The sequence below is a fragment of the Phocoena phocoena genome, chromosome 19 (genome assembly GCF_963924675.1).
Source record: "Phocoena phocoena chromosome 19, mPhoPho1.1, whole genome shotgun sequence".
Classification (NCBI taxonomy): Eukaryota; Metazoa; Chordata; class Mammalia; order Artiodactyla; family Phocoenidae; genus Phocoena; species Phocoena phocoena.
In genome coordinates, this window is record NC_089237.1 from 23,319,439 (window position 1) to 23,336,752 (window position 17,314).

The 17,314-nt window shown below is 50.8% G+C and overlaps 1 protein-coding gene across 2 annotated transcripts in view; it reads left to right on the plus strand.

The window, feature by feature from the left end:
* The window catches only part of IGF2BP1 (insulin like growth factor 2 mRNA binding protein 1), a 38,201-nt gene extending 30,423 nt beyond the window's left edge, over nucleotides 1–7,778 (plus strand). Inside the window, exons 7-15 of one of the 2 annotated variants that reach the window (XM_065896504.1) lie at nucleotides 342–476; nucleotides 1,184–1,306; nucleotides 2,063–2,198; nucleotides 3,050–3,172; nucleotides 3,523–3,642; nucleotides 4,350–4,424; nucleotides 5,164–5,295; nucleotides 5,562–5,675; nucleotides 7,340–7,778. In XM_065896504.1, coding sequence (XP_065752576.1) covers nucleotides 342–476; nucleotides 1,184–1,306; nucleotides 2,063–2,198; nucleotides 3,050–3,172; nucleotides 3,523–3,642; nucleotides 4,350–4,424; nucleotides 5,164–5,295; nucleotides 5,562–5,675; nucleotides 7,340–7,432 — 1,051 coding nt within the window. In that variant the 3' untranslated portion in view covers nucleotides 7,433–7,778. The remainder of the gene's footprint in view (nucleotides 1–341; nucleotides 477–1,183; nucleotides 1,307–2,062; nucleotides 2,199–3,049; nucleotides 3,173–3,522; nucleotides 3,643–4,349; nucleotides 4,425–5,163; nucleotides 5,296–5,561; nucleotides 5,676–7,339) is intronic. The other variant, XM_065896506.1, reaches the window with a different exon arrangement.
* Nucleotides 7,779–17,314: the final 9,536 nt, after the last annotated feature.

A 17,314-nucleotide genomic window follows, 5' to 3' on the forward strand; every position in this document is an offset into this window, starting at 1 on the left:
GAACAGGTCACGTTGTGTCCTTGTTCGTAATGCATCCTTTTATTATTTACTTTTAACTTGGGACAGCGTGCCTTCTCTTTATAGTTGTTTCAAGGGGGAAATCCAGAATTCAAGGGGAAATGCAGCTTCAGAGCTGAGGGCTGTTGATCCCCCAACCCTGTATTCCCATGATAGATGCCACCATTCTCAGCCACCACCTCCTGACTGAGACAGAAACCATAGCAACAGGCTGGCCCTTTTCTCTGCCCATTTCAACTCTGCACTTGGCCTCGTTCCAAAAGGAGCCGGACTATAGCTTCGGCTGAGGGTTAGCTAACCGTCCGTGTACTTGTGGCCCTCAGGATCGACGTGCACAGGAAGGAGAACGCAGGTGCTGCCGAGAAGGCCATCAGCGTGCACTCGACCCCCGAGGGCTGCTCCTCTGCCTGTAAAATGATCTTGGAGATTATGCACAAGGAGGCAAAGGACACCAAAACGTAAGGCTTCAGCTTCTGGGCACATGGGGACTGCCACCTCCTCGACTATAACACAGACTTTTTTTTTTTTGTGCGGTACACGGGCCTCTCGCTGCTGTTGCCTCTCCCGTTGTGGAGCACGGGCTCCGGACGCACAGGCTCAGCGGCCATGGCTCACGGGCCCAGCCGCTCCGCGGCATGTGGGATCTTCCCGGACCGGGGCACGAACCCGTGTCCCCTGCATCGGCTGGCGGACTCTGAACCACTGAGCCACCAGGGAAGCCCTAACGCAGACTTTTTAAAAGCAATAATAGAGACCAATAGGAGACAGAGAAATGGTACGAAAGGATAAAAGCTGAGAAAATGAATCCTCCATGTAAAGAACGCCTTGTATATCTTAGCAATGCTGTGCCCTCACAGGTGTGTGCGCATGTATGTATGTGCGTGTATTTTAGCACAAATAGCATCATAATGAACACGCTGTCCTATAGTTCGCTTCTTTCCATCTATAAAACCATCACCACAGTTAGGATGAGGAACATACCCATCGCCCTTATTGACCGTGTGCCCTTGGCCACCCATCCCTGCTTCCCATTTCTCTCCCTAAACAACCACTGATCTGCTGGTTTTCTTTGAAAATGTAATTTTGTCTTGGGGTTTACCTTGGAAACCCCTTGTCTGCGGTGGCCCACCATCTAAGAAGCTCTTGTCCCTCGCTTCTTCCCAAGGGCTGACGAGGTTCCCCTGAAGATCCTGGCCCATAATAATTTCGTGGGGCGTCTCATTGGCAAGGAGGGGCGCAACCTGAAGAAGGTGGAGCAGGACACAGAGACGAAAATCACCATCTCTTCGTAAGGCGCTCTCTCATTTCCCTTTACGAGTGGGATGCCTGGGCACCTGGCGTGGCAGTATCTCATTGCTGAGCCTTAATATCTGCCCCTTAAGTTGGAAACAGTTTCTGCTTGTTGAAGAAGAAGAATCAAAGCAGCGGTAAAGAGCGTTTATCCGTAAGGGCTGGAGCGTTTATTATAGCGCCCGTCACCGCTGTGGGCTGCTGTTAGCCTGCTGCCTCTTCAGTCCTTTGCTGCCACGTCCTCTCTCTCTTGCTCTGCATCTGGAGGAGAGAACCTGTGGCCAGGAGCCAGGGCTTTGGGGTTTCGGGAGCATTTGCCAGGCCATGGGATGTGGACAGACCCAGATCCTTTTCTGAGCCCCGAGCACGTGCTGTGCGTGGTGGTTTGCCTCACTGCGGGGCGGAACCAAAGTCATGCAGCTGGACTGGCAACTCCGTGAGCACTGTGCCTCTTGATGTTGTCAGAGACTTACCCGTGGGCAAAGTAACTGCTCTGTTCCTACGGGCACAGGAAATGGATTGCTTGGCACCATTGGGGACCAGCTTCCAGTTACGAGCATCCTCCTTGCTCTACCAGTCTGCTCTGAGTATCCTCACCTCCCTGTGGGGAATCCTTGCCCCGGTTACAGACCGAAGGCCAGAAGCAGAGAGCTATTTGCCCAAAACTAAACAGCCTGCAGAAATGGCATCGTTGTGTCTCGGCCCCAGCCAGGACCTGTGTGGAAGGTTGACACTGCTCTGCTCCCCGCCCCAGGCTACAGGACCTCACCCTCTATAACCCCGAGAGGACCATCACTGTGAAGGGCGCCATCGAGAACTGCTGCCGGGCCGAGCAGGAGATCATGAAGAAAGTTCGGGAAGCCTATGAGAATGACGTGGCTGCCATGAGTGTGAGTGTCGGGTGCCTCTGCTTGCCCTTCTGTGAGCCTGAGCCATGGCAGAAGTGGGTCCCCAGTGGGGTGGGCACTCACAGGCTGGGGGGCCTCTGCGGTACGCGGGCCTCTCCCTGTTGCGGCCTCTCCCGTTGCGGAGCGCAGGCTCAGCGGCCATGGCTCACGGGCCCAGCCGCTCCGCGGCACGTGGGATCTTCCCGGACCGGGGCACGAACCCGCGTCTCCTGCGTCGGCAGGCGGACTCTCAACCACTGCGCCACCAGGGAAGCCCGGGCCTTGGAGCTTTTACTTTGCTTTTTGGACCTCGATTCATCAGAATCCTTTTTAAATTAAATTAATAGGGATTCTTCATTTGATTCCTGGGGTGCACGTGGGAGTCCGGTCTTGGGCTTTGAGGTCTGTGACCCTCCTGTAAAGTTTGTGTTTACGTGCACTTGAGTGGGGAGAGGATCCATAATTTTCATCTGGTTTTTAAAGGGGAGTGAGGATGTGGGACACGTGACCAAAAAGGTGAGTCCCGAAAGTCAGAGATGTGTCTCCTCTTCCTTGTCATCGGCTGAGTCCGACGTATGTCTCTGTCAGAGCGCTGTAAACCACTAGAGAGGAAGGACGTCTGAGGGTCTAACGCTGGGCCTTCTCCTCAGAGCTGCCGGTTCTTAGTCCAGCGAGAACCCTCGGTGTACATGTGAGTGTGTGTAAAAGCCAGAAGGGCAGGCAGGTTTGGGGCAAAAGCACGTCATTCCTCTGTGGAGGCCCACTCACCCTCTTGTCCAGCCAGGGCCACGTACGAGGGCCACCAGGTACTGTCAGAATGAGCCGACCTCTCTCTCTTCACCTTCCTTCCCCAGCTGCAGTCTCACCTCATCCCCGGCCTGAACTTGGCTGCTGTAGGCCTTTTTCCAGCCTCCTCCAGTGCAGTCCCACCACCTCCCAGCAGCGTCACTGGAGCTGCCCCCTACAGCTCCTTTATGGTAGGTGCAGGGTCTTATTACAGGGGACCATGCGGCTGCAGGGTCCAACTCTTTGTGGCAGCCTGACGCTTGGGGATTTGCGGGGAGAGGGAAGGGCTCCCAGCCACTGGCGCCAACCCTCCGGAGCACCAGCCCTGTGCACGGCAGCCTCAGATGCTGGCAGCACTCTTCCTCTTTGTCTTGCCCAGCTTCTTCCCTTTGTCCCTGCTACAAAGAGCTACAGAGCATGTAGCCCAGGGTGGCCGCTGGGTGCCTGCACCCTTCCCTCCTCGAGGACGCAGGGCAGGGCCACGGAGGGCTTCCGGGCTGTGTCCGTTGACCTGCGTTAATAACATGTCCTGTCTTGGCAGCAGGCTCCAGAGCAGGAGATGGTGCAGGTGTTCATTCCTGCCCAGGCCGTGGGCGCCATCATCGGCAAGAAGGGGCAGCACATCAAACAGCTCTCCCGTTTTGCCAGTGCCTCCATCAAGGTGAGCTGCTCTGTCTCCTTCCAGTTCCCGGAGTGGGAGAGTGCTCTGCTCCCGTCACCCTCTGCTTTTGTTCTCAGACACCCCATCTGCCTAGTGTTAGGCAGTTGCTTTGCTTCTGACCTCGCTTAGTCCTCCGTGGGATGCCTTCCAGGCTCCTGGGCTTTCAGGCTAAGGGAGGAGGTGGTATTGTAGCACAGAAGAGAACTTCAGTTCAGACGAGACCGACCGGGTTCAGATCGCAGCTTCTGAGCTGTAGGTCCTGAGCCTTCGATTCCTCGTCAGTACAGTAGGGATGATGATGCCCTGAAGCAACGCAGCCAAAGCCCCTGGCTCAGTGCCTGGTGCACAGTGGTTGCTCAGTAAATGTTAGCCGTCTTTCCACCTTCCCTGGCCATGGAGAACCTGTCACAGTGAACAGATGTTTTGTTACATTTCTGTGCCCCTCCCTCTTGGCAGGACTCTGCTGAAACCTGCTGGGGAGTGGGGGAGATGGGGTGTGGGCGGGGTGCCCCTACTTAGAAAACGTCAAGAAACGAACGCACCCACGTCCTCATGGATTCTGGCGCAGGCGCAAGAGACTTGGGGTTCGGGGTCTCTGTTCTCCCCTCCCCTGGCCATCACAGGTGGGCAGCGGAAGCAGGGTGGTGGTAGAGGTCTGGAGGCGGTGGAGGTAGAGGGCACCTCTCTGACGGGCGTTTGCTTTGTAGATTGCTCCTCCTGAAACTCCGGACTCCAAACTTCGTATGGTCATCATCACTGGACCCCCAGAGGCCCAATTCAAGGTTCCGATCTTTATTGTTTTTCCAAGTAGGACCCAGAGGAATCGAGTTTGGATGGGAGTGCAAATCTGCGTCATGTTTTTAAGCTTCCCTGCAAAACACAGGGCTGCAAGGCTGCTTTCAGATTGACATCAAGCGGGAACTCTGTTGCTTTCCCTCTTTGCTTCCTGAGAGTGAATAGGCACGTGGGAAAGAAGGCAGTCTGAGGGCTTCTTCCTCGCCCTCTGCCTTAGTGACTAAGGAAGGCCCTCCTCTCCTTTATGTCCCTATGACGTGCCGAGGTTCTCGAACTTCTGGGCAGACAGTCAAAGAGCTAATAGCTTATTCTGACCTAGGGAGGGATGGAGAGCGGGGACAGCTCTCTAGACTCTGTGGAGTGACCAAGAGCCTGCCCTCTGAGTGGGTGACTTCCACCAGCTGCCACTCAGGGCCTTGACTTGCCAGCCACAGCTTGTCCAAGTCCACGCAAGCATCCCAGACCCCATAGGTCTGGTTTGTAGCTTAGGTGCTGTGTTCCTCTGGGGAGCTACGTACTCATACTCAGTCACTCTGCCTGGGCTCCCCAGTGTTACAAGTGAGCAGGTCAGTCCTGTGCACCTTTCGTATCACCTGGCCTAGATGGTGACCCACCCCGAGTGGGCGTGGGCCTGTGGGCCAGAGGAGGAAGGGGTGGGGCTTGGGGAGCTTCCCTTTCGTCATATACATGTGGCCCGCTGACACAACAATGACCTCCTCTTCTCAGGCTCAGGGAAGAATTTATGGAAAACTCAAGGAGGAGAACTTCTTTGGTCCCAAGGAGGAAGTAAAGCTGGAGACCCACATCCGGGTGCCAGCGTCGGCAGCTGGCCGGGTCATTGGCAAAGGTGGCAAAACGGTGAGCCGTGAGGGTCAGGTTGAAAGCTCTGGACATTAGTCCCCAAACCCAACAGCTCTTCCCTGGCCCCCAGCTCCTCCGCCCGGCTCAGCCTGGGTACTCCCAATTTGCCCGTTTACTTGATTCCACTTCCCACGCCCAGCTCCTGACTCCTCCAGTTTCTACCTGCTAGTGACCAAGCGCTTGAGCCTCCAGTCCCATCCGTGTTTGACATGGACAGCACCCTGAGCTCCTCTCTGACCTGTCCTCCCTGCCCCTGCCCCCAGGTGAATGAGCTGCAAAATTTGACAGCAGCTGAGGTGGTGGTGCCAAGAGACCAGACTCCTGATGAGAACGACCAGGTCATCGTCAAGATCATCGGGCATTTCTATGCCAGCCAGGTACGTATGTCACTCCCCCGTCACGGGAGGGCGGCAGGGCTCCAGGAGCATGACCTCGACAAATCCCGTGCACTCTGCCCGCCTGTGGGCTGGGTCATTCTTTCCTTCCAGGTGTAAGGGTGTGAGGTGTAGATGTTTTATTCCCTCTGAAGGCTGTAGGGACAGTGATTTGACCGTTTTCATAGATAGTCTACATTATATAATAACTATGGTGTATTATGTTATATGTTAATAGCCTTCCCTGTCGTCTAACCTTAGTCCTTCTCTTTTGCACTGGATAAGGAGAGAAATGGGTCTTATCCACCACCCAGCCTTGTTCATGGAATAACATCCTGGGTTGCCCATTTGCAGTGCAGTTCCTTCACCTTTGCCAGAACCACTGCTCCATCCTTGCTTCCAGTTCTTCCACCCTCCTGTTCTCTTCCTGGAACTCACCATCTGTCCCTGCACTGCTTCCAGTAAAGCCAGTCAGCAGTGCCCAGCATTGGGACTGACCCCAGAGTCTAGAAAGGAGGGCGGGTATCAGGTTCAAATTATAGGATGATTGGAAGCTAGTGGGGTTTTCCTAAAACCCCTTAGTGTTGGAGCTAGAAGGGGTGTGGAGACTACTGGATACAGTCCCTTCCACTCACAGAAGATGAGCATGTCACATCAGGCTTGGGGCCCACCTGAGGCTGCTCACTCAATCAAGGGCAAGACGGGAACCCAGGCCCCAGCGTAGCGTGACGACTTTCTCTGACAGCCCTTTGGGAGCCATTAATAGCCACAGACATATTTAAGGTTTACGGGTTCTGCTGCTACACCAAGCATTATTCTGTGTGGTCTCTATTAACTCATGTAACCCTCATCGTACAAGTGAGGAATGTGAGATTTAAATGATATATCCAGGGATGCAGAGAGCCAGGGTGCATTAAATACCAAAGTGGTGACATTTTTCATTGGTTAAAATGAGAACTCAGTGAAAAACTATGTAAAACGTCAAGCACAGGGCTGACAGAGTAAGAATTAATGTATAAATATTGACTCCACATTCTTTCCCCAACCTAGGCCAACTTTAACCAAGAAATCAAGCACTCAGTTTATGGAAAGGAGACATCCTGGTAAATTTCTGTCAAGAGAATCGCATTCTGCAGTTGATTTCCCTTATAAAACGTTGTTCACAGGGAAGACACTTCTCAGAAGGAAAGAGTAAAGATACCAGTCCTTCGGTGTTTTGTCCGTTTTCACAGTGGAGCTTCTTTCACTACCTTTTGGTTATCCCAGTTCATCCCCTTTCCTGGGATGTTTACATGTGTAGTGGAGTTGTGTTTGGTGACGAGGTCTCCTGCTTTTTGACCTTCTGACAACACATGCTCCTGGAAACTCTGGGAGTTCCCCCTTGAGTTCAGTAACATGTGTCAACTTGGTCACGTTGTAAATTCTGATGAATGAGTTTATACTACTTTTATCCTCCCTTCCTCTGTATGAATCCAGTGGGTGCTCAGGGTCTGCTCGGAGGCAAAGAAACTTACGGTCACTCTAATCCTGTCTTCTCTTACCTTTCTCACAAGTCCAACATGACCTGTGGTTGCCGCTGGTGTCCAGACCCCGATGGCTTCTCTCCGCACGTAAGGCTATAACTCCTTGCCTTCGGAGACCCTCACTCTCACTTGTTCTATCTGCAGATGGCTCAGCGGAAGATACGAGACATCTTGGCCCAAGTCAAACAGCTGCACCAAAAGGGACAGAGTAACCAGGCCCAGGCCCGGAGGAAGTGACCGGCCCCTTCCCATCACGTCGGCTCAAGGACAACAGGCCGAAACCGAGAGCACGTTCTCCCCAGCAGGCCTGAGAATGAGCGGGAATCAGGGACACTTGGGCCGGGATGTAGATCAGGTTTGCCCACTTGCTTGAGGAAGTTGTTCCAGTGAGGAACCCTGATCTCTCAGCCCTAAACACCCAACCAATTGGCCCAACACTGCCCACCCCTGAGGGTGTCACCGTGGACATTCTAGCTCAGGGTGCTTTTAAACGTGGATTGTTTAAGTTCTCTAGGTCCCACCGAGAGGGTGGGTCAGACCCCAGTGGGAAGAGAAATAAAATTTCCTTCAGGCTTTTAAAACACGCAGAGGGGTGTTTTAATCAACCTCAAAGGATGGTTTACTTCTTGACCCTAAGATCCTTCCAACCTTCTACTTGATTTATTGATTAAAATACCTCTGTTCTTGTGCCCTGACATAGCCTTTTTGTATATTCACGCTGGTTATGTTACCTTTCTGCTACCGGCAAAAGTGAGAACCAATCCATTGCTTTGCTTACGTTATTGACTCGAAGGGAGAAGACACATTGGCATCTGTAGATTAATTCCAATCCCTTCCTAACCAGCCAGTAGGAATGGCAAGGAATAAAGAATGGGGGAGAAATGGGGAGAAAGGTGATGGAACTATACAGTAATCCACGTTTAAAAGGAGTGCCCTGTGGCTGATTGATTCCAGATCACCACCTTGAAAAATTGGCACAGTTCAAATTTCCCGCTCTGTTGGGGCTTCCCCACTAGGATTCCCGCCCCGTTCATGTCCCTCTAACCATGTAAGTAAGTCCCACGTCATGTCCAGGTGCACATGGGTGGTACTGACTGCTCAGCGGGATAGGGGCTGACCACTGTACTGTCCCTGATTCCTATCATTCTCAGGCAGATTTTATATTTTTTTAAAGTCTATTTTAATGATTGGATACGAGCACTGGGAAGGGGACACTAACGCCCCTTGATAAAGTCTCAGTTCCATGGAGGACTTGAGTGGCCCCAAAGGCTGCCACTGTGCCCTCACGCCAGCCCACGTGCTCCCATAAGGGCTGGTTCCCAGAAGCAGGGGTTGCGGGGCACTCCCCCCCACGGCACTGTTCCCTTGGTGGTGGTGGGACGTGGAACCCGACCCTAGGCTCCTGATAAAGCTGAAGTCCATCATTTGGCATCTTTTATGACTGTTCGGTAAATTGGAGAGAAAATTTGCTTCTCTTTCTATCCTAGAGGCATATTGAACTGATGGCTTCTGTTTTTATCCTAGAGGCATATTGAACTGATGGCTTCTGCCTCCACGAGTCGTTGGCATGACGTTATGTGTGCCTAAAAAAACAAAATTCAAAATACCAGCAACGTTATGCACAAAGGGGTAAACAAGCTTAATTTATTAATTTTCCAGGCTCAGCAAGATCCCGTTTTCAGTTCAGCCCTTGTGGAAGACTATCAGCCATCAGTTAAATGAGGTTAGGCCTCCCCTCCAGATGTACTGATTGTCAGTGCATGTTAGCCAGGTGGTGCACTTTAGCTACCTTGGACAATGCTATCAAGTGTGCTGGGAAGGGAGGAAGGCCTCCCGCATGTGGAAGAGCCCATGCTCTGGACTCCCCTCCTTCCGACATTGCAACAACGACAGTAACAACCAGACAACCTTGACATGTGGGCGGAGTCAGTCAGGTAATGCTGTGCGCGAAGTAAACTACCTCAAGGTATGAAGTTACCTCAGCAATTACTTTCCTCTTTGTTCCCCCACCTCTTTTTTTTTAATCTTTTTTTTTTCTTTGCGGCTTGCTGATATTTTATATAAAAAAGAAAAGAAGCAAAAGAGAAGCTGATAGTCTTGAATATTTTATTTTTTTAATGAAAAGAAAAAAAAAACGAGAAAGTTATGTTTCATAATTTCTTACAACATGAGCCAGTGTAACCCTTTAGGAACTCTCTATGGAGAACAGGCCCTGTGGGAAAGGCGGCTGGAGCTGCCCCTTGGACGGAGGCTGGGCCGAGTGGGGGAAGGCCCATGCGTGTGAGAGAGCCCCGGGCCAGGCTCTGATCTCCTAAGCCACCAGCCTCTCCCAGGAAAATCCTGCCTGATGAGATTAACAGGCCCAGCAGAGCTGTGGCCCCAAGGGCGAAACAACAGCCCCTCCAACGGCCGGCCTGTGGTCTCCCCTCCCCGCTTTGGTTAAAGGGCACCCCAGTCGGTTTTTCCCACCAGTGGTGCTGTTGAGATATTTAAAAATATTGCCTCCGTTTTATCGAGGAGAGAAATAATAACTAAAAAAAGATACCCTTTAAAAAATCTATACTTCTCTGTCTAAAAATATGGGAGCCAAGATTCCATTAGTGGAAGAGACAAAGCCATCCTCTCGCCCTCAGAGAGGTCCACCTGATTTGTCGTTGCAGTGCTTTTCACTTTTTGTTCTTGTTATTTCATTTCAATCCCGTCTTGCTATTCTCGGTCTTTTATCAACAGACCAAGGGGCAAACAGTTAACTGCCCCCTCTGTCTCCCCCTCTTCTTTCGATTGATCTGATGGACTCTTTAACTGTGGACCCAAACGTACCAAATTCTTGATTTAGGGTGGTGGGTGGCAAGGAGGGGCAGGGGATCCGGGAATGTGACTGCGGACAGGTTCCTGCCTCATTTGTGTCTTGTCACTTTCTCCCCATGACATTCCTTTATAGCCCCCAGAACTGTCTACCCCAAAGAGGAGGAGGCAGGAAAGCATTTAGGGATGATATCAGGCCAGTATAATTAAGCTTCCCACCTGTCCAAACCACAAAAAAAGGGTCTCCCAACTTCTCTTTCTGGCTCTATACGCTTTATTCCAAAATGAAGCAGATAACGTTCAGACGTCGGCCATTTAGTGATGTAAGGTGAATTTCCAGCAGCAAGCATGCTTTGATATCTGGTTCAAACTACCGTCGGAATAAAATCCCCACAGTACCTGAAATGTGATTGTTGCAGTGTTCAGTTTCCTTGGGATCCGGCTCCCTTCACACCTGAAGCCCACTTCCTTTCCCTTTCGCTGATTCAGCTCCCAGAAGAGACCAGGAGTGTGGCAAGGGACTGTCAAACTTGACTTGGATTAGGCACGGCTGATACTCGCCCAGCAGGAAAATGGTGGAAGTTACGCTACCAGAAAGCAAAGGAATATGGTTTGGTGGTTAAGGTTTAGCAGGATAAAAGGCCTGTCTTGGTGGGTCTGCCTTTGACCCATAGACGAGGGCTTTGGGCACCTCACGCCCGCCTGCACATCACCTCCATTTCCCCATCCTCGGTGAGATAACAACGTGAAACGCACTTGGGAGGTTTGGTTGATTTGAGAAAAACGACTTGTAAAAAAAACAGCTTCTGTGCTCTGATATGTGTGTGAGCTACATATATATTTTGAAGAAAGGACCATCACTTTGGGATATATTGTTTAATTCTGTGGAACACGTAAAAAAACCAAAATGGTTTGATTCCCTGACTTTGAAGCTGCATCTGACAGTGACACCCAATGGCTTGAATCCCCTCGAGGGTCTGCTTGCCTTTTGCAGTTTGGGTTGTGGACTTGGCTCTTAGGGAGGGGTCTGGGGAGGAGAGAGCTGTTTTTAGGGACAGGGAGTTTCATCACCGTCTCTTTCCTCCCCTTCACCTGGTCCTTCTCAGCCTTTTTCCCTTTACCCTGAGCTCTCCACTTCTGGGGGGCGGTTGGGGGCTGTTAAGTCATGCCTCAGGATTGGCAGAAAAGACCCTGTGTAAAACCCAGAGAACACTGGAGGGGAACACTCCAGTTGGTTCTGTGTGTCCGTTTTCCTCTGTGCCAAAGACAGACAGACAGAGGCTGAGAGACGCCATTTCTGAATCAAAGCAATAACCATCTTTTGACATAGACCTGGGCTGTCTGAGTGGGGGAGGGCTCCCGGACACAGCGTGGGCTTAAAGACCCGTCCCTTCCCTTCTGAGGCTCCTGGGGGATTGGGGGCGGTACGTGCCAAGGGGCAGGGAGCTGAGAAGGGGGTCCGATGGCTCCTGGTTGCACTTTGGAGAAGGAGGGGAAGTTCGGGGCTCCTCCGAGTGGGGCTGTGCTCTGTCCCCTGACCCCACTGCAGAGGCAGCACTGCGAGTTCTCTTCAGGCCTGGCAGACTGGCAACGAGGAGGGGCCTCAGTTATCTCTCAAGGGTGCCTTCCCCTCCTCCCACCCCAGACATACCCTCTGCCAAACTGGGAACAGCAGTACTACGTAACTACCTCACAGAGCCCCAGAGGGACTGCCCGAGCGTCTGCCTCCAGTCCAGCCTTCCCTCCTCCTCCTGGCTCAGGGGTGGGGAGTCCCCTTTCCCCCCTGAAGTGTTGGTGGGGAGATCCTAGTGGCTTTTGACGTTCAAACCCTGCCAACTTTTGCCTATTTGTTGAAAACTGGTAGGAGGAAAACAGCACAGCCTGCCACCGTAGCTGCAGGAAGATAGAAGAATCCTCAGTGCCAGGGGACATAAAGCCATTTCCTCTCCAAACTCTTGGTGATTTAGATGCAGGACTTTTCTCTTGTGTTCAGACTTAGAGGAACACCAGCTAAAAACTTCAGTTTCTTTCCTTTGGATACATAAGGCTTCTCTGTCGGGGTACAGAACAGGGAGGGGGCCTCATGACCGAAGGTGGATTTAGAGGGTGAGGGCGGGAGCCCCAACCCTGACCCTCGGCCCTGTGCAACTCCTTGGGGGCACAGTCTGATGGCACCATTACTGGTGCCTTAGTCTGGTTGAATCTGGATGGACAAGACGAAAGAAAGAATTTTTTTCCTTAAATGAAACAGCAGGAAGCTCCTCGGGGCATGTGCTCTGAGTAACCACAGGTGGTGGACGCTAGGAGTATAAACGGATTAACTACCTCAATCCTCACAGCGAGATTAGAACCAAGGGCTGGGACCCGTGAGTGAGGGTTTGGATCCCAGTCAGGAGGAGTGAGCTGAGGCGTGTGCCGCAAAAGGTTTGTCCTTGAGGAACAGGCATGCCTGCTAGATACTCATCGGTTGGGTTGGGAGGACTGGCCATTAGGCCTCCCTTTCTGCCTTCCTTGCCCCCGGGGTCCTATGCTTCATCTTGTTCCCCTCAGCCTGTCCCTCCCTCACCTGCTGTATCTTATTGGACCAGAGGGTGAGGAGAGGACTTGCCTCCTCTCTTCCCGCGGAGGGGGCTGCCTGGAGGTGAGATGTGGGGCTCAGCCTGGAACCCGCCACTCAGCCCCAAAGCCAGGAAGCCTGGGGAAGCTGGAGCTAAGACCTCTTCAACAGGGTTTCTTGGAGATGTTCCACCTCCTCTGTACCCCATCCCAGTCTTCACAGGGACGGTTGGCTCTAGAAGGACAGGTGGTGCAGGACCCCTTATCCTGAGAGTCCGAGGGCCTGGTCCTCTGGTCACTCAGGAGTCTTTGTAGTCGGGGAGTTCCACTGGGCGATCCCAGCCCCTCCCCACCCTCTAATGGACCTCCTCATAGAAGCCCCATTTCACTTTTGTTTTATCTACCTCTTAGCAAGACAATAGAGATAAATTAGGTAGTGGCAACTCCACTTGCTTAGATTAGGGGGGGAAAAAGATTTCTTTTTCCAAAGGAAAAGAAAAATATTACCTTAAAAATACTTTCCAAAAAATTAAAAAAAAAAAAACACAAAAAAACCAAAAAAAAAAAATTTTAAGAGGGAGACATTTTCCAGTGACCGCTGGAGTGTTTTAATTCCCCAAACTTTTCTCTTTTTTTCCCCCGCAAATAAGTTTCACTCTTCGGCGTTTTTCTCCACTTGTTTAAGATGATGTGCTCTTCTAACAGGTTCAGCTTTCACAATCTGCCCCCCGGCTTGCCCCACCCCAGACGCCGTTCCTGCCAGTGAGTTCCTACCTGTGCTCTCCCTGTTGCTTCTCAGCCACGTGACTTCACTCACCCCCACCAAGAACAAGGGCTTGTGTATGTTTGGGTGCTGAAGTCTGGTCTCACCATTTCAACCTCCGGGGGTTGGGGGAGCACCTATAATACTTCCATGCAAAGTTTCTGTAACCTGCTGCAGTGCAAAGGTGTTTGAGATGAATTTCAGCCGATAATGAGATAGCAGGAGGAATAAAAACCCTCTGCCACCGTTTGAGGTCTCCCCCTTTCTCCAGCATCTTGATCCTGGTGCCAGAAACCAGAATAAAAGAGCCCCCTCCCCTGAGGCGAAGTGAATTGGTGTCTGGTCCTGAGACATCACTCACGTGGGAGAGTGAAAAATGTATTTTTATAAATGCGAAACATGGGTGGGGGCTGGAGGGGGGACTCACGCCTGTGATATGTGTAACCGTATTCTGTAACTGCGGCCACTTTGAAAACTGTACTTGGCTGGGAATCTGCCGGCCCGTCGCCACCGGGTTTTGATTGTACCCTTCCTTCCACCCTTTAACCTGCTCTGTGCTTGGTCTGGGGAGGTGGGGCGGCTGCCTCCGACTCTTGGGGTTTGTTCTTTTGCTGGATGAGCGCGCTCCCGTTTTCTTTCCTGTGAAGGTTGTTTCAGCTACAAATCACTTCATTCTGCTGTTTCAATTTCAAAATAAAAGGAAACATATTGAAAGCTGTGAACTGTGTCTATGTTTCAGGGAGGGTTTGGGAGATCTGGTAGCTGAGATGCTCAGACTTCTGGGGCGGGGGGGGGGGGGGGGGGGGGGCGGGGGCTGAGCTCTGGTCTCCAGGGACCAGAGCCACTCAAATGCAAAGTAGGCGGTTTTTCTTATATTTACAGGATAGCAAGAGAGGAGTGGCTTTTAAATGGCCTTGCTCCTAATTTACTTTGCATATTGGAGTAAGGCCTCCACCGTTAAAGAAGGTGTTGGATAACGTCTGCAGAGGAGTTGCAGTTGCTGTTCCTGACACCTGCCCTAAGAAAAACGGTGCCAATGGCTTTTTGGGGGGGGTTTCCTGGAAGGGAGCTTGGTCATCATCTACTGTGACCCTGCCCTCCCTTATTTTTTTTTTCCTTTTTTGAAGCCCAGATTGGTTGAGGGACAGCCTTGTGACACAACCTGGACCCGAACTTGGCTCTCCTGATTCTCGGTCCAGCCTTTTCCACTCTTATCACCCATCCTTAAAAGATGACATGTTGGTACTGGGCAACGCCACGCTTAAAGAAACATTCCAGGTTATCTTTTGAGTGAATAGATGTGGCTACCCCCAGAAGTCTGGTGTAGAAGGAACACACTAAGAACTGTCCCTCCCACTTAGGTTTTTCAGCAGCCCTGGATCTTGAGCAGATCAGTGAAAACTTGACTTCCACAGGGGACAGTGAGGGATATTTGCTAAGTATGGTGATACCATACTTAACCCTCTTCCTCTGCAAAGTGACTGGATGGGGTAAGGTCATCGGGCTAGATTTAGTGTTGCTGTTATAGTGCCTTCGCAAATAATTGGGTAAATGTTGGGGCATGATTTTCAAGTCTTAGTGGAAGCTTTATGTAGGAGATTAATATTTATTGGCTCCCTGACTTTTTTTTTAGGAATAATTAAGGTGGAAAAAAAAAAAGCAGCTTAGGGAATTCCCTGGTGGTTCAGTGCTTTCACTGCCGGGGCCCGGGTTCAATCCCTGGTCGGGGAACTAAGATCCTGCAAGCCACTTGAGGTGCGGCCAAAAAAAAACAGGAATAATTAAGGTGGTTAAACATGGGAATGAAACCCTGTGGATACTTGCCTAATGGTGGCCAGTGTTTGTCGAGATAAATACTGTGCTTGTTACACATTTAAGGCATTAAGGACTTTACATGATGGATTATTTATTTAACCCTTACAACAATTCTAAAGTGAATGTTATTCCCATTTTATAGATGAAGCAACTGAAGTTCAGAGTGGTTGTTACTAAAGTCACACAGACATTTGATTCTAGAAACTACCTTTCACAACAAGGCTAACCAGCATCTCTGCGAGAGAAATCGTCATTGGTGCATGTGAGACAAGAGGAAAGGTTTACTGGAAAACCGTTTTCTTCTTTTCACCATGCATGTAAGTAATAAACTGTAAATCTCTTTGTATCTTTGCTGGTCAAGCCCGTTAGACCTTGACCTTGGCCCTGCCTTGTCACGTGTACATGAGTTTGACAAATTGGTGCCCAGTGTGGAGCTCATACAGTTAAAATGACCTTAAAAGAAGACTGGAGGCTGTGTGGACCAGGCTAGGGAATAATATACTTGCCCCCGGACCTGGTAACTCAGTGGTTGGCAAGAGGGCAGAGGTCCTATCTATTCAGGGGCTGTGTGCTTCGTGGGTCGCATTAGGGGACAGGACTTCCAGGGATCTGATAGCTAATGCCACTTGATAAATGTTGGAGGTCAAGTGGCTAGAGGTAGGATTGGAGCTTTCAGGTGTTAAAAGTGACTTTGAGGCTGAATTAATGATCACTTAAAACCCAAAGTAAGTACAGAGCTGCTTATTGGTGCAAGTTGCTCCCTCAGCTTCCAGCTACTGCAGTGCCTGTGTTAAAACTCCTTGGTCTCTGTTTCTGTGAAAAAGCACCTAATAGAGTTTGGGCAAAAAACTTGCAGTGAAGACGGGAAAAAAAAAGGTTAAAGTAACTTTGCAGGCCAAGGGTCCAGCCCATTCATTGTATGAACTATTGTATAAACGTGCAATAGGCATCAAAATGTGTCACCTGTTTGAATTGTGACTGTGCATGAAGTGTTAGAAAATTCCTCTGGTGTCCCAAATTTTCACTCTATGCAGGTATCTTGTTTGGTGAGTTTAGAGGTCTCGTTCTTAGTGGCCTTGGATGCCTGCCAGTGGCAGCGACCACAACCCATGGGCCTCAGCGAGACTCAGGCCTGCTTGCCAAGTCAAGTGTCTTGAAACAATGATTTTCTCTGACAGTCAAGGAAAAACTGCTTTTTTTTTTTTTTAACAAGAAACTCCGTGTCCTAATTCAAAACTTGTAACTCTTGGCAAAAGTTGGTCAAAGTTGGCCTATTCATCTTGCTGTAAAAGAGGCCATATTAGTTTCCTTGGGCCGCTGTAACAAATTACCCCAAAACAAGTCAGATCAAGGTGTCAGCAGGTCTGTTCCTTCTGGAGGCCCTTAGGGACATCCACCTCATGCCTGTCTTCCACCTTCTGGTAGTTAATAGCAATCACTGGCCCTCCGTGGCTTGAAGACAGATCACTCCAATCTCTGCCAACATGGTCTTCTCTGTGGCTCTGTCTCTGTTTTTCCGTCTCCTGTAAAGACAGTCCTCACTGGATTTAGGGTCCACCCTCATCCAGGATGATCTCATCTCGAGATCCTTGCACATATCTGCAAAGACCCTTATTTCTATTAAGGTCACATTCTAGGGTCTGGGGTGGGGATATCTTTTGGGGGGACACCATGCAACTTACTACAGAAGACATACTACTTGGGCCTACCTGACAGGCTGCCTACATGGGTTTTTTGGGGGTTTTTTTAAGTTTATTTTTGGCAGCGTTGGGTCTTCGTTGTTGCGCGCGGACTTTGTCTAGTTGCGGCAAGCGGGGGCTACTCTTAGTTGCGGTGCGTGGCCTTCTTGTTGCCGTGGCTTCCCTCATTGCGGAGCACGGGCTTCAGTAGTTGCAGCACGCGGGCTCAGTAGTTGTGGTTCATGGACCCTAGAGCGCAGGCTCAGTAGTTGTAGCACACAGGCTTATTTGCTCCGCGGCATGTGGGATCTTCCCGGACCAGGGATCGAACCTGTTTCCCCTGCATTGGCAGGCAGAGTCTTTTTTTAAAAATAAATAAATAAATTTATTTATTTATTTATAGCTGTGTTGGGTATTCGTTTCTGTGCGAGGGCTTTCTCTAGTTGCGGTGAGCAGGGGCCACTCTTCATTGCGGTGCACGGGCCTCTCACTATCGCGGCC